The sequence below is a fragment of the Corvus kubaryi genome, unplaced genomic scaffold (genome assembly GCF_017639235.1).
Source record: "Corvus kubaryi isolate FWS band 111438036 unplaced genomic scaffold, C.kubaryi_AGA036_p1.0 137, whole genome shotgun sequence".
Classification (NCBI taxonomy): Eukaryota; Metazoa; Chordata; class Aves; order Passeriformes; family Corvidae; genus Corvus; species Corvus kubaryi.
In genome coordinates, this window is record NW_024580671.1 from 13,057,672 (window position 1) to 13,072,208 (window position 14,537).

At 37.4% G+C, this 14,537-nt stretch overlaps 1 protein-coding gene across 1 annotated transcript in view; it reads right to left on the bottom strand.

Moving 5' to 3' along the window:
- The window catches only part of ARID2 (AT-rich interaction domain 2), a 92,757-nt gene that overhangs the window by 3,066 nt on the left and 75,154 nt on the right, over window positions 1-14,537 (bottom strand). Inside the window, exons 16-20 of the mRNA XM_042017911.1 lie at window positions 10,815-10,963; window positions 4,930-5,068; window positions 4,745-4,830; window positions 293-416; window positions 110-201 (exon numbers count right to left, since the gene is read on the bottom strand). Of these exons, the coding sequence (XP_041873845.1) occupies window positions 110-201; window positions 293-416; window positions 4,745-4,830; window positions 4,930-5,068; window positions 10,815-10,963 (590 nt within the window). The remainder of the gene's footprint in view (window positions 1-109; window positions 202-292; window positions 417-4,744; window positions 4,831-4,929; window positions 5,069-10,814; window positions 10,964-14,537) is intronic.

Consider the following 14,537-nt stretch of genomic DNA (forward strand, 5'->3'; position numbering starts at 1 on the left):
TATACTTACTGGGGTTTTTAAAGATAGGTAAAACCTACCTATTGTTTGGTACTGAAAAGAACAGAAACAACAGTGCTCACTGATAGCGGAAAAATTATACAATGCTTACCTGCGACCACATTCTGAATATTTACCAATATTTTTTAATATTAAGGCAGCTGTTAATCGGATGTGTTTAGTTATTGGTCCCTCTTTTTCATCCTATGGAAGTAAAGACAAAAAAAATGTAAAAGCCCAGCAGTTAATAGCAGGCAATAATTACTATCTAACACTTGATTCAAACAATACTAACTGTGAAATCTCTGAAGACAAGGTTTCTTGATCCTCTCCTTAATGCCATTAGGGCAGCACTCGGATGATTCACAATGGCCTTCTGTGCTCTGGGAGTAGAGGCAGTACCCCCTGCAGCTGGCTGCCTACATTAGTAAAGAAAGAATTAATAAAAATAAGCTTTGTGCTGCTTTCTAGATGATTAACAACTCGGAAAATCTATTTTACGATTTTTAACCTATCTGAACAGAGACACAAAGATCCGTTAATACTTGGTGCTGATACATGATTGCTTCCACAGAGATAAGCCTTATTGTAAAACCTTCAGAAGAGTCATGCACTTTATTTTATGTGAAAAAACACTTCTCTTGAAGAAGTACTGCTCATCCTCCATGACATTTGTGATGCAAAAGTAATAAATTGTACTAGTAACACTGCCACTTCCTGAAGCGTACCAATTTAAAGGAATGTTTTATCAGACAGGAATTGTGATAGCAGCTATGCAAATGCCATCTGAGATTTGGCCAGAGAAGGTCCTGAAAGTATAGCTACTCAAAACTTGACACAGCTGATTGGGACCATTAGATGCTAAGACAATATAAAATATATATTAACTGGGATTAGTGAGGAGTAATATAAAATAACGTAAGTTATGTTCTAGGACATAAAACAAGTGATTGTTAAATCAGATCAAACATCTGTAAAACCCATTACCTGTTACTGCAACTTTTAGACTGAGATTAATGAATTAAGCAGGGTATAACAAACACAGCAGAAGCAATTTCTCCATTTTCAGTATTAACACTGAAGTCAAAGCTCTATTTCATGTAAAAACTTGGAAATTACTCATAACATCAGAGTTCAGAATGTATAAATATGCAACTTCACTTAATGAGTTAGACTCATAATGTCATCCTAAAAAACAATTTGCAGTATTAGTGGCGAAAAACATCACCACACTTCAGTACTTTGAACAATACTATTATGAAGTCTTTTAATACCCTAGAACCTGGTTAAGAAGTACAAGCAGTGCTTACTTGTAAACGTAGCAAAAATCAAATGTAAATATTAAATTTTTTGAATGAAAGCCTGTACGAGTTTTATTTAAGTATCTTATACTGAAATATTCTAAGAATAAAACTTGAATTCTCTATTTAAAAATAGAGACTTTCTTAGTAATCTGAGGTTCTAACAGCAAGGAAGCCCAGCTAAAAATTAAGATGTAGTAACAGGCAGACCCCTCCCTAAAACCTTAGCTCATAAACACTCTGTCATCCTCCCCAAATGGAAATAAAATAATATATATAATGTAAGATAAAAAAAATATTATATATGAAATAAATAAAAAGCTTTATGAAGTTAAAGGAGAATGGCAGGGGCTGAATTAAGAAATTGGTGGGCAATGACATGTTTATAGAAGATCAAGTACCACAGTAAAAGAATTACTGTCTTCATTTGTAATTTCTGTAACATTTTTGTTTTCCTTGTATTGAGAAAGCACAAGGATTCATCAGTGGAGGCTGCTCCGAACGTCTCTCTTCAACAGCTATCATGCCATATTTTAGAAAGCTGAAGTACTATTGCCTTGATTTTAGAAATATTGAAAAAGAGACAACTGCAATAAATTAGGAAGATATTAAAAAATTATCTTCTCTTTTTAAGTTTGAAGAAAAAAGAAACTGATAAAAAGTTATTGAGACATCAAGTGGACTGACTTGTGTTTGCAGGAAAGTATCTCTCTCCTGAAACATCTAGATTTAATTTCTTTAATTGTATTATCAACTTAACTTCAAACCATACCATTTATGGTTGTGATGTAGTTATCTCCTGCCCGACTCCCACAGAGCATGAAGAATAATCACCTTTGCTTCAGTGGCAACAAGGAAAAAACAATTACCATGAATCCAAAAGGATTCCAATGCATAAAGCTACAGTCAACATACAGTTAAATTGCTAGTGCTACCTGACCTTCCAGAATGCAATATTCAGCTACCTCTGAAAACCAGAAGAGGAAGAATTAAAATAATAAAACTTCAAAAGTAAGGAAATACAGAATTATGGTACAAAACCACCTCTGTAATGCAGCTTTACATTGCCTAACTGGTTCTAGCAAAAGCCATTACAGATTTTTTCAAGTGTGTTATCATAGAGAGAAAGGATGATCAGGGAACGGGGCCTTGTATACTGCGTTCCACATTTTACTTCCAGCACTGGTAACACCCACGATCTGCAGTCTCTGAGGTAGTTGTAAGTTTTACTAAATGGTGAGGAATTAAGTGAAGAAAGTTCACCTAATAAATGCCTAAAAGTTGATGACCTAAACATGCTTTATCTCAGTACCAGGTTTTTTAAGTTCCTTCAGAGCTCTGTACAAGAGTTTAATAATATGGACTATCAGTCGTGAGCTGATGTATCTGACAAACTTCTAGGACTCAGCAAAAAGTAAATTAAGCCAAAACCTTGAAAGACAGCTTTCAAACATGAACCTGTAAGGCAGCTTGAGGTGAGCTGTTGGATTGAGCTTAGGGTTTCATTTGACAAGTCATCGATTCTAGAAAGCAAATTATCAAGTCTTGTCTCCCTCATGTAGCTGCCAGATGCTCTTTTCAGCTGTGGGAACAGAACTCTGGGGCAGGGCTGCAAGGTAACGCGGGGGACGTGCTACACTTCACTAAACTCTCCCTGTTTGTTAACGGAGGAGAGCAAAAGTAATGGAAAGGGAACCTTTATGTTTTCACAAGAGAGGGAAGTGTATTAACTGCTGTGAGTACTGACAGAGAAAGGTCTCATCCCTTCCTTTTGTTCCAGCCCACCTCCTGTACTGGTGCTCAACTGACAGCAAGGCAAATAGATTCCACTCACGTGGCAAGCCCACTCTTTTGTTCTATGAGCTTTTTTTTTAAACAAATTGATTTACCATGCAATCTAGCAAAAACTAAAGCTAGCTCTCTCACGGTAAGCAATGCCCAGCCATGAGAAGCAACAAGGGATGTCAAAGAAAGTCAAAATAGAATCATAGTATCATTTAGGCTGGAAAACACTTCCAGGATCACCAAGTCTAACTATTAACCACTGCCACATCCACCACTAAACCATGTCCCTATGCACCACATCTGCACATCTTTTGAAGACATAAAACATCCTATTTTGAGCAGAGGAATGTTCTCATTTCAATCTGTGTTCTGAAATCACATCCTTAGTATCTTGTGATATTGCAATCTCAGTATTTTAGCAAGAACTGGTTATGCATGTAAATTCTTGCTTTCTGAATCTGACCTAATTAGGGAATTCTGCCTCAGAAGAGGGGGTGTATGAACAGTTTTTTTCCTATGAGTACCTGTGCCAGTTTAGAAGAAGCTTGTGAGGACACATAGCTACTGGAATGTGCTGAGTGATGGAACATTATGAAAAGGCATAGTTAAGAACACATCATGCTAGTAGATGGTGTCAGCCCTACACTTCCCACTTACCAAGTATTTAAGACTACATTACCATAATTCTTTTTTTTGTGGTTTTCCAAGGTCTGAGTGTTGTTCAATTTAATGAAATGAGGCACCATAAAGCAACTATAAGTCTGTGTTAAGATGGTTTTTTATATTAAAAAATAAAAGGACTCTCAAACTAAATTTCTCAGTTTTCGTAACTTGATCTTCTCTGCTGCTTCCAGCAGCTGGGTAGCAATTTTACAAGCCATAGAACAGACTGCAAAAATCTGCCTGGGACCATGCAATTACATCTTTAGCTTGCAACAAAGTGGTTCCAGTCAGTTACTATCAAAGGCCAGGTCTTAACACACTTACACACATAACTGAACCCTGAACAACTCCACTGATAACACAGCCAGCCCCAAAACCTCACACCAATGGGGTTGCACTCTCCAATATTAATTCCAGCTGGTTGAAATCATTCTGAGAAAGAGACGAGCCAAACCTGATTTCAGATAGCAACACAAAATCAGAAGACTCTGAGGAGTCTTTATCCTTTATCTTGCTTGCTTGTTTAAAGGAAAGTTTATTACAACAGTCCCTGGATCAAATCAGCCCAAATTTACACCATAAAACTGTAAGGAATACAGCAAGTTACAAGACAATCCATCTCAGCTGTGTCACACATGAACTTTATACAACAAATAACTTTCCATTTGTATTACAAGCACTTCCCTGTTATAAGGAAAGTTATAAAATGCTGTCCAGTTGGGGAAAAAAACAGGAGAACATGCTGAGAATAATGTTGATTGCAGAGTTTTCACCCATATATTTTAAAGAATTACCTGCTCTTTTTTAAGATAACTGCAACTACATCAGAATCTACTCCCCTTTGTGTCCTTTTTGTCTTACTGGAACGGACCTCAAATTTGATTATGGATTCTTACATATGCAGAGTTTCACCTGATAAGCCAAGTCATAAACAAATTCATTCAATAATTTCTAACTCTCTTATTTTCTCTATTGTTAATAAGGCTCAAGTCTCTTACTTATTGGAAGGCTTCTGATTTCCGGCTTGTCCATGTTCATCTTGCTTTAATCCTGCAAGCAAAGCATCTCTGGAACAGTGCTTATCCTGTTTGGGGAAAAGAGAAAGACAGTAAGAAAGGTGTGTGGAAATTTACCATGAAATTCCTACTGTTTTCTGAAGTAATATGTGAAAGAAAATCTGCACCTGTAAATGGGTAATGAAGGAAAACCTCTGCCGCTGGAAAGGTTCACATCCCTCCCATAAGCACTGCCCTGGGTAGACATCTTTTCCTCCATGTTCAGTTGCTGCATGATAGAAAACCTGTGATGGTGTCTGAAACCACCTACAAAAAGAGGGAGGGGAATTTAATTTTTTTTTCTCCAGTTAATGGTGAGGTACAAATATAACAAGCATCAACTCATATGGTTAACTTTTATTTTTTTCTGAACTGAGACATGCACTGACAAATGAAAAGTTGTAAAAGTTTAAAGGGAAAAACATGTACACATATTACCAGTGAGCTACCAATAAATGCCAGTATGATTTTTCCAAATCTGATTGAAATATCGTGGGTTCTACATACACTTCACCAACAAAATAATGCTAACGTTAATTCCAATACACCCATTCTCTGCAATACAAGCAAAATACAGCAACAAACTACGAACAGCTAAACCAGATGAGGTTCTTGTATTCCTTTTCCCATTTTTCTTCTTTGCTGGCAGTCACACTCAGACCTTATTTCAATCTGATCAACTTGGTGGTCCTCCTCTGCACTCATTCCAGCAGGTCGATATCCTTCCTGGGTTGAGGACCCCAGAGCTGGATGCAGCTCTGCAGGTGGGGTATCACTGGGGCAGAATCACCTCCCTTGACCATTTGATCACATCTCTTCTGATGCAACCCAGAACACAACTGACTTCCTGTGCTGCAAGCACACATGGCTGGGTCATGTCCAGCCTCTCCTCCATCAGCACCCCCGAGTCCTTCTCAGCAGGGCTGCTCTGATCTGTTCATCCCCAGCCTGTGTTGATACCAGGGGTTGCCCTGACCCAGGTGCAGCACCTGGCACTTGGCCTTGTCAAACCACATGAGATTCCCATGGGCCCACTGCTCCAGCTTGTCCAGGTCCCTCTGGATGACATCCTGTGCTTCAGGTGTGTCAACTGCACCACTCAGCTCGGTGTCATCTGCAAACTTGCTGAGGGTGCACTTGATGCCTTCATCCCTGTCATTAATGAAGATAGTAAGTAACACTGGTCCCAGTGCAGACCCCTGAGGGACAGCATGTGTCACTGATGTCCATTGAGACTCTAAGCCATTGATCACCACCCTCTGCATGTGACTGTCCAACCAATTTCTAATCCATCTAACAGTCCATTTACCAAATCCATCTCCTTCCAGCTTAGAAGAAGGATGTTGTGGGGCACCATGTCAAAGGCTTTACAAAAGTCTAGATAAATGACATCTGTAGTCCTTCCCTTATCCTCTGATGTACTTACTCCTACACAGAAAGCCACTATGTTGGTCAGACAGGATCCTTTGGTGAAGCCATGCTAGCTTTGTTTGTTTGTTACCCGTTCACCAGCAGGAATACATCTCCTTTGACCCTCCTTTTCTGATTAATGTACCTGTGCAAGCCCTTCCTGTTATTCTTTGCATACCTTGCCAGGTCCAGCTCCGGTTTTGCCAGCTCTGATCCACTCCCTTCTCCCCATGGATCCCACTAACAATCTCCCTTAACAGCTGGAAGTCTACCTTCTTAAAGTTCAAGAGCCTGACTTTACTCCTTACGTGACCTATATTTCTCAAGACTGCAAACTCTACCAATGCATGACTGTTGCAACCTAGGCTACCTCCAATCTCATGTACATAAAGGATGTGCTGTTGTAACATATATAAGATGGTAAAGGAGAATCACTGTATTTCAAAAACCATGACATGAAAATAGTGAATGACTCAAAGCACTGAGGTTTTTTTTAGCCTATATATACACCTTAAAAAGTATCTCAGATGTTACAAATCAAGCCCCTTACTCCAACAGAGGAAAAAATGGCCAAAAGATTTAGCTGCTTAAAATTCACTTCAATACCCCTAACCCAGCTCATCAACACCCAGTTAATGCTTGGACCAAAGAGATCTAGAAACCTAGCTGCTGCTATTTGGGAAGTCATTGCCACCAGCTGTCCTCACACACTTGGTGGAGAGATGACACTGGTGCACAGTCTTACCAAAGAGGAAACACCTGCACCCACCTCAGCCACTCTGGTTCACATGCCAGGACTTGAGTTTCAGCTATAAGAAAAGTATGTGTGACTGAACTAACTGGGCTGAACAGTGCCAAGAGGAGATGACCTCCCACCACAGACCTACTCCAAGCAGCCAAAGATGTAGCAACATCTACAACCCACAGCAGTCATTTATGGACAAGTCCAAGTCAGGACTCTCAGCTTATGAATAGCAGATCAGTCAGTGCTTTGATCCAGCCACCTCCTTCAACATTCCATTACTCATTTCAGTAGTGTCCATTATGCAAACACACTTGCAACTAATACCTAGGTTTAAGTGTACAGATACTGATACCTGAGCACTATAAAGGCATCAAACCCACAGGTAAGTCTTAGTTATAAACTGAATGCTACTGCAATAACCGCCTGTAATACAATTACCTTCTGCAATAAATACTACTCTCTTTAAAAGCACTCATCTTTTACATGCCAGTCACCTCTTACTGAAGGGAAGCCGAGAAGGAGAAATACCTGCCTCTTGCTGTTGGTCCAGATAACCCATAGTAGGAAATGAAAATAAAATGTTATACACTACACTGGCTCAACAGCAGGTGTTTCAGAGGACAGAAAAACGTCTTTCCACAATAAAGGGGAATCAGCTTAAGCCTGGCACTAACCATTTCATGAATAATTTCTGGCAGAGATGAAACAAATTTCATGGCCTAAGTGAAATCCAAAATACAGTGCAAAACATTTCATTCAACATGGCAAGGCTTCAGAAAAATAAAGCTATTTTAGCTATGTTGGCTCATTCACTGTTTAATATATTCAGTGTTATACACTTGAATCACTGATCTAAAAAGATTCAAACTTACTACCATTTTGCAGAGAAAAACTATTTTTCCTTAAAGAAACACCTAACTGTAGTAATAAAAAAAAAGCTTACATACTGACAATATGGTCATTTCAGTCTAGACTCTTGTTTCCACACTTAGTTCATCCATGGTTCTGTTCAGCTGCTGAACAGAACATTAATAGCTGACTTGACAAACACTGGAGATTCAATAGCATTTTCAATTTACTTTTTAAATACAAAGCAATTCAAGAGCAGACATCTGCCTACCTGTGAAACAAAACAGCAGCTTTTAAATTAAGTTGCATACAATTAGCAGTACTTGCAGACAGCTGAATTTCAAAGGAAAACACCTACTTTGTTAATCCTTAATGCAAAGTAATGTGCTGACACCTTTTAGAATTTTACTTCCACCTCAGATACTAAATCTGAGCACATCTGCCAGAGGCCAATCATTTCAACTCTTTGCATAATTCACCCTCATCTCACTGTAGTCTTTAAACACTACTAAACCTGTGGCATTTCAAATCTTGGTCTAATGTTTCCTAATTCAGTTCTAAAAAAGCCCAAACCAAATCACCAACACACACCGCTGGAATGTTGCTGACCGGAGCAGCCAAATTCATCAGTAGGAAAAGAACATACTATTTTATTTATTTGTATTTATTCTGCTTCTCAGTAAAATGCTTAAGGCCTTCACTGACTTCTGCATTGCATCTTTGAAGGGAAATAAAATGCTTATATTTTTTGAGAATTAAACTGAAGAACATGCATAAAGAAACAGGTGAAAATTACTGTTTCGGGTGTAACTCCTTTCATATCTTTCCAGTTAGCTATGAATATCACAAAAAATCCCAGTATTCTATCATTCTACTGTGATGAAACTGCCTGCTTAATCCTGGGGAAAAAAAATTGCTACGCAATCGAGAATGAAACCAAGAAGTGAATGTGAAGTTCACACAGACTAATGACCCACTCAAAACAATCTTCTTGTTTCCCCCTTAAACTACTCAAAAACATCTAAGATTGAGAACTATAAATAAAAAAAGAACAGGCAGCAATTACAGAGTTTTCTTTATGTCTAACAGAAGCGGGAAGTCTACAGGAGATTTGATACATCTGTTTTTAATCAGGCTGTTCAAGGAATATGAATAAACAACAAATATTTGAGGAAAATACTAACTTAACATTTTGGTTCTCTCTTCACAGAGAACATAGAGTGTAATGTTTATCTAAATTGGTTTTAGGCTGGGACTGAAATAACTATTCTAGAAGTGACAGCATAAAAACAAGAGCTATGTGTAATGTGAACTAGATCTATTAATGCAAAAATCTCTGAAAGCTTTTGAAAATAATGCCATTTAACCATGAACGAAAAGCAGTACAGGAAGTGACAGCCAGATAAACTAAAGCAACAAAAATTATACACTAGGCTTGGAATAAAATACAGAGATCAATGGCCTTGCAGCCCTTAACTTCAGTCTCAGGTAAACTTTCTGGCATAGTATTTTAAGACAGTCTTGACTACAAAAAGACTGATAATGTAAGGTAATTTAATAGTATTGCTCCTCCTCTTGCTCCAACACCGCTCATCCTATGTAACTTTAGAGATGGAAGGAAGTTGGTGACTTATACTTTGAAATTAGTTCAGCAAACTCTTCGACATGTTATAAGCTGGCAAGGCTTCCGCTGTGAAACTGCCCCAGCCTTTCGTTTCAGCCTCAATGCAACCCACCTGTACCTATGTGGGAGTTAATGCATCTGTTGTGCAGCCAGTAGACCATGGCTCTATGGTTCCATTTATTAGCAGTAAGGGAGGAAACTACAAAGTAAGTAAAGGCTTACATATATTTCTTACATAGAGAAGTGTCACCTATCAAAGAAAGAAAAACCACTTTTAAAGTGAAAATAGTGCAGTGATTCAAAAGGTGCCAGATCTCTATGTATTGCATTGACTGAATGACCTCAGAATTACATTTGCAAGGAACGAAAGAAACAGAAATTACACCTTCAGGGGTTTCATACTAACTGGCATTCAGTATTCCTACAATTCTGTTCAAATGCCTTATTTTTACTATCAGTTCCAAACATTCAAACTTCTCCATCTTTTCATCCCAATTTTCTGAATTTCCCACCAGCTTTCTGTCAAATCAGCTTTATGCTCCCTTTGTCATCCTACAGCAATGAGGCCTCTCACTCTTTTTCATCCTGTATTTTATACAATTTTTCTCAGTCACAATTTGTCTCCAGTTTTCAAAGTGGCTATTTGACAACTACCTTTTTTTCACCAATCTCTGCCCTTAGCCAGAAACTAAGCATATTCACAAACCTAATTTATTTTAAAAATTGGTGTCAAGATACACATATTTTTAACAAGAGTTGTATCAATTTTTTATAAGCCTATATCGAAATGTCTGCTAGTTCACTCCTCTCTAAGAACAACAGCAGCAATAAAAAAACCATTAAATCATGGCTGTCTTGTCTTAAGGCTTAATTTCTATTTGCTTCCTTTCATGACAATGGTGTCCTCTGCCACACAAATGGTATAATTACCAAAATTAGTCATAAGCTAAATAAGACTGTGACCAGGACACTGAATTGCAACACCCTGCTCTTGCAAAACTGGAAACACAAGAAAATGTAAGGACATGATTTGTAACTGCAGTACAGGAACTATTTTTATATTTGCAACACAGAGAACAAGTTTCAGAGCTCAGAATGTTTTTAAACTTAACTACACAACTATTTCATTTGTTACTGAAGAATCAATATACTACAGGAAAGCCACATAATACTCATTTTATGCTCTGAAGTATAATTGAGAGCAGTTAAGTGTCTTGCCTTCCCCCATCGCATTCAGTTTCCTCAACACTTTTCCCTTTTTCTTTTCCCCACTGACGAAGTACAAGGTAACTTAAGGAAACAGAATGGATGGAACTTGAAGAATCACCTTCTATGTACAAGCATCTGTTACATATCAGTAAAAGGTAAATAAAGGAGCCATTTACTTTTTACAAGATTGCCACAGACACATGAAGTTCTGTCCAGGTTTTTTCATTTGCTCTGCATGTTGACTTGCTGCAGTGTATGAAGGTGGCTGCAAATTCATCTGCTGGCCCTGTACTTGAACTGTGGGTATCGACGTTGCAGGTGTGCTCTGTAGAAAAAGTTAAAACAATTTTAAACAGGGCTTATTTCTAGACTTGACATACAGTTTACCGGTTGTTGAAAGACTTTTTGTTTTACACCTTAATCCACCACAGGTGTTCAATTTTTAATACTCTGAACTCTGAATAAGCATTAGTAAGACACAGTAACGCGAGGGACATACAACTTTTACACTGTAGTACTCATGCAGAACTTTCTAACATTCAAATAATAAACTTTATGCTCAAATTCAAATACAGAATTATGACTGCAAATAAATTTCTCAAGGGCACTAGTGGAGCAAAGGTTAACATTATTTTTCAAACACTCTGTTATTATTTAAGAAAAGAAAAAAGCCCAGGCAAACTCAAGGCATTGCAGTATCATCAGCATAGTGAATAGCACCACATGCTCAGAATGCCTGAAGATGCTGTACAACTTGTACACAATGAAAAGAGAAACATTTCAGAAAGGAAAATGATGCTCCCCTTGCTCCCCTGCAATATAACAAGACACTTAACACTCAATTAAAATTTTCTTTGAAATTACCTAAAAATACATAAACCCAAAACAATTTTATTTCTTTTCTGAATAACAGATACTGAATGCTGAACTTTCCATTTCAAAACAGTGTTTGGGTTAGAATATTGTTTCTCTTCTTTTTTTCCTGGAAGGGTCTGGTCAGCAAGACGTTTGTAAGGATGATGGCAGTAGAAAAATTAAGCTTTTGAATATTATTTAGAGATGAAGGCCTAACATCCTTTCCTTTCCCACTGTTTGAGAATGTTCACACTCTAAAGAGACCAAATAAAATTACTTTCACGTCTATTTAAGAATATTCTAAGGAAACACTTTCAAATGGTGCACACAAAATGGTCTGGTTAGATCTTTACAGCTCTGTTACTGAGTAACTTTAGACTTTCACTACAAAGAAACAAATAGCTAACTGCAAATTCTAACATTCATTTGCATGTTCATTTACATTTTCTTCCTGTTGCTCTCTATTGGCATTGTGGACAACAGCCACACAAGGTAGTGGGTTAACAACTATCGCAGATTATACTACCAGTAACATGACTGAAGGGACAGCAAAAAGCCTGATCAAAAGGAGAACTGTTCCCATATCCAAGCACAAAACATTATAAAAATAAGGCAAAACTCCTGAATACAGCACAACTACTTATGACACCTGTGATCCATCCACATACATGAAAAGTTGTAAGAAAAGACTTGAGTCCATTAGTCATAGCTACAAACTATTTCTAACTCAGCAATGATTTTCACCTAAAGACCTTTAAGCTATTTCACAGAATGGGTAATGAATCCTTCACAAAATAGCTTTTAACAAAAGGTAAACACAAGCGGAGCCTTTTAATATCAACATCCCCTTAAAAAGGCATTTTTAAAATGAAGTTGCAAGTAAAATAATGGAGTGTCAGCAGTACAGCTTGTTTTGCAACCTTTACTTGGCATCCCAGTATCAACACATTATGATGGTCTTTTATGTGACTTTTTATCCCTGTAGAACTTCTGTCTCATTTAATGTGCTGAAGAGAAAATGAGCTTACTGAATGAATTCAGTATTTCATTTAATTCTCATCATTCAGTGTGTGGTTCATGTATTATTTACTCCATTCAGAGCAAACCCTGCAATTAATCCAGAATTATGAATTTTCTCAAGGGTTTCTCTGGCAAGCTCTTCTAGTGGGATTCAAAGGTTTTAATATCATCTCATTGAAAATTGTTTATTTTAAATAAGTTGATCGGAGATATACAACACAAAATGTTACATGCTGAAAATGAAAGAGCTCAGAAAGAGAAACAAATTTTCAGGACAAAAAGTTAACATTCAGTTTCCCCTCTCATTTTTTTCTACATTTTTTTTTTCCCCAGTGAGAAAAAAAAGCTGATAAATTGAAAAGAAACATGTAAAATAGTTGCTGTTGCTTAAAATTCTCTTCTTACTGCTCTACTATGAAGTAGAGAAGTTTCAGTCAAACTTGGTGGACAGAACTTCCATGTATTTTTAAAGAAAAATCCATTGCTTGCCTATCAGCTTTGGTGATTGTATTTTTAAATCTACACAAAAAGCAAAGTTACATTTGCTTTCCTAGCATTTTTTATTTTATTTTAGAAACAAAAGTTTTACATTCAAACATCACGAAGCTTTCTTCTTTTCATTCAAGAGATCAGAAAGACTGCTAATTTTTGGGTTCCTTTTCCCCCTATTGTCATTTATCAGTTTAGTAATGCATAACACATGGCCTATCACTGAAATTAGGTATAGCCTTTGTTTTTCAGAAACAAACTCCTTTTTCTCCCAGAAATATACCTAGAATTACTTGCTATGTGCTACCTACTTTACAGTACATATGCAAAGATTATGTAAATTCACCTATTTCTTTAACATACAGAATGATGACAGACATTAACTTTCCCTAATGAAGTCTTTCTGAGAAAAGTAACATTGAAAAGTCTTTCCCTGGGATATAAGATTTCAGAAAATTTCCTCCTCTAGCAAAAACATTTAATGAATCCATGTTTCCCAAGAAATGCCCAGTACTCCTGTACACTTGAAAGCACTTCATGACATCCTTTTATAATCAAATTAGACCTCTCCATGACACAATTTGCAATTGCCACCACTTAGCCCTTTTGTCACAGGATCTTGGGACTGAAAGGTACCTCTAGAGCAGCATAACCTATCTCAGTAGGGTTTGCATTCAACTCTAAAGTACACAAATACAAACCCTTAATGCCTGTACAGTCTACTTACAGAGCAGATACTACAGCCTACGTTTAATAAGCAGGTAGAGATTTTACATCTAGACTGGGTTGACTTTAGACTGAGGTATTGGAAAGGGGGAGGAAGTCTAGCCTGGTCATGAAAACCAACAGTACAACTAAGATATTTCTGCTAACTAAAATGGACTGTTTACAAAGATGTTAATTTAATTTTATGCACAAGAGCTCCTACATTTGGGCACGTGAGCTCCCTGTGTGGTAGGAATAACAAACCCTGCGAGCTGGGGCCAGAAGTGGCCTCCACTTACATTTCACAGAACCCACGATACTATTCCCCTTATGCATGAATAGATAACTATTTTATCATACCTGCCCATTTTATTTAAAAGGCCTACTGTGCTACCAGCAAGAGAACACTGCACATCCCAGTGCGCTGGGGATTCTGTTGATGTGTAGAGCCATATGCAGTTTAAAAGCATTAAGCTGCAATTTTTTCCCCACCATTAATATGTGCACACCCACTGGAAATAAATGTAATTTAAACAAATAGTTATAAGTAAAAATATTTTTTAAGTATAGTAGGATTTACAGCTTAGTATGACGAAATTTTGTCTAGCTTATTCACGATAATGAACATGTCTATAAAAAGGTAACATGTAAGATGAAAATAGAGCAGAATTTGAGTGTGAGAAAGGGGTCAAGTGGATGACTAGGCACCAAAATAAATGTTCTTTTCTTGTTAGATTACTGAAGTTTATGTCTCCTTGCAACAGTGTGCTTCACAAGTGAAGGGCAATAAAAAGCACAAAGATTCTGTATTTCACTACTTCCAGCTGAGA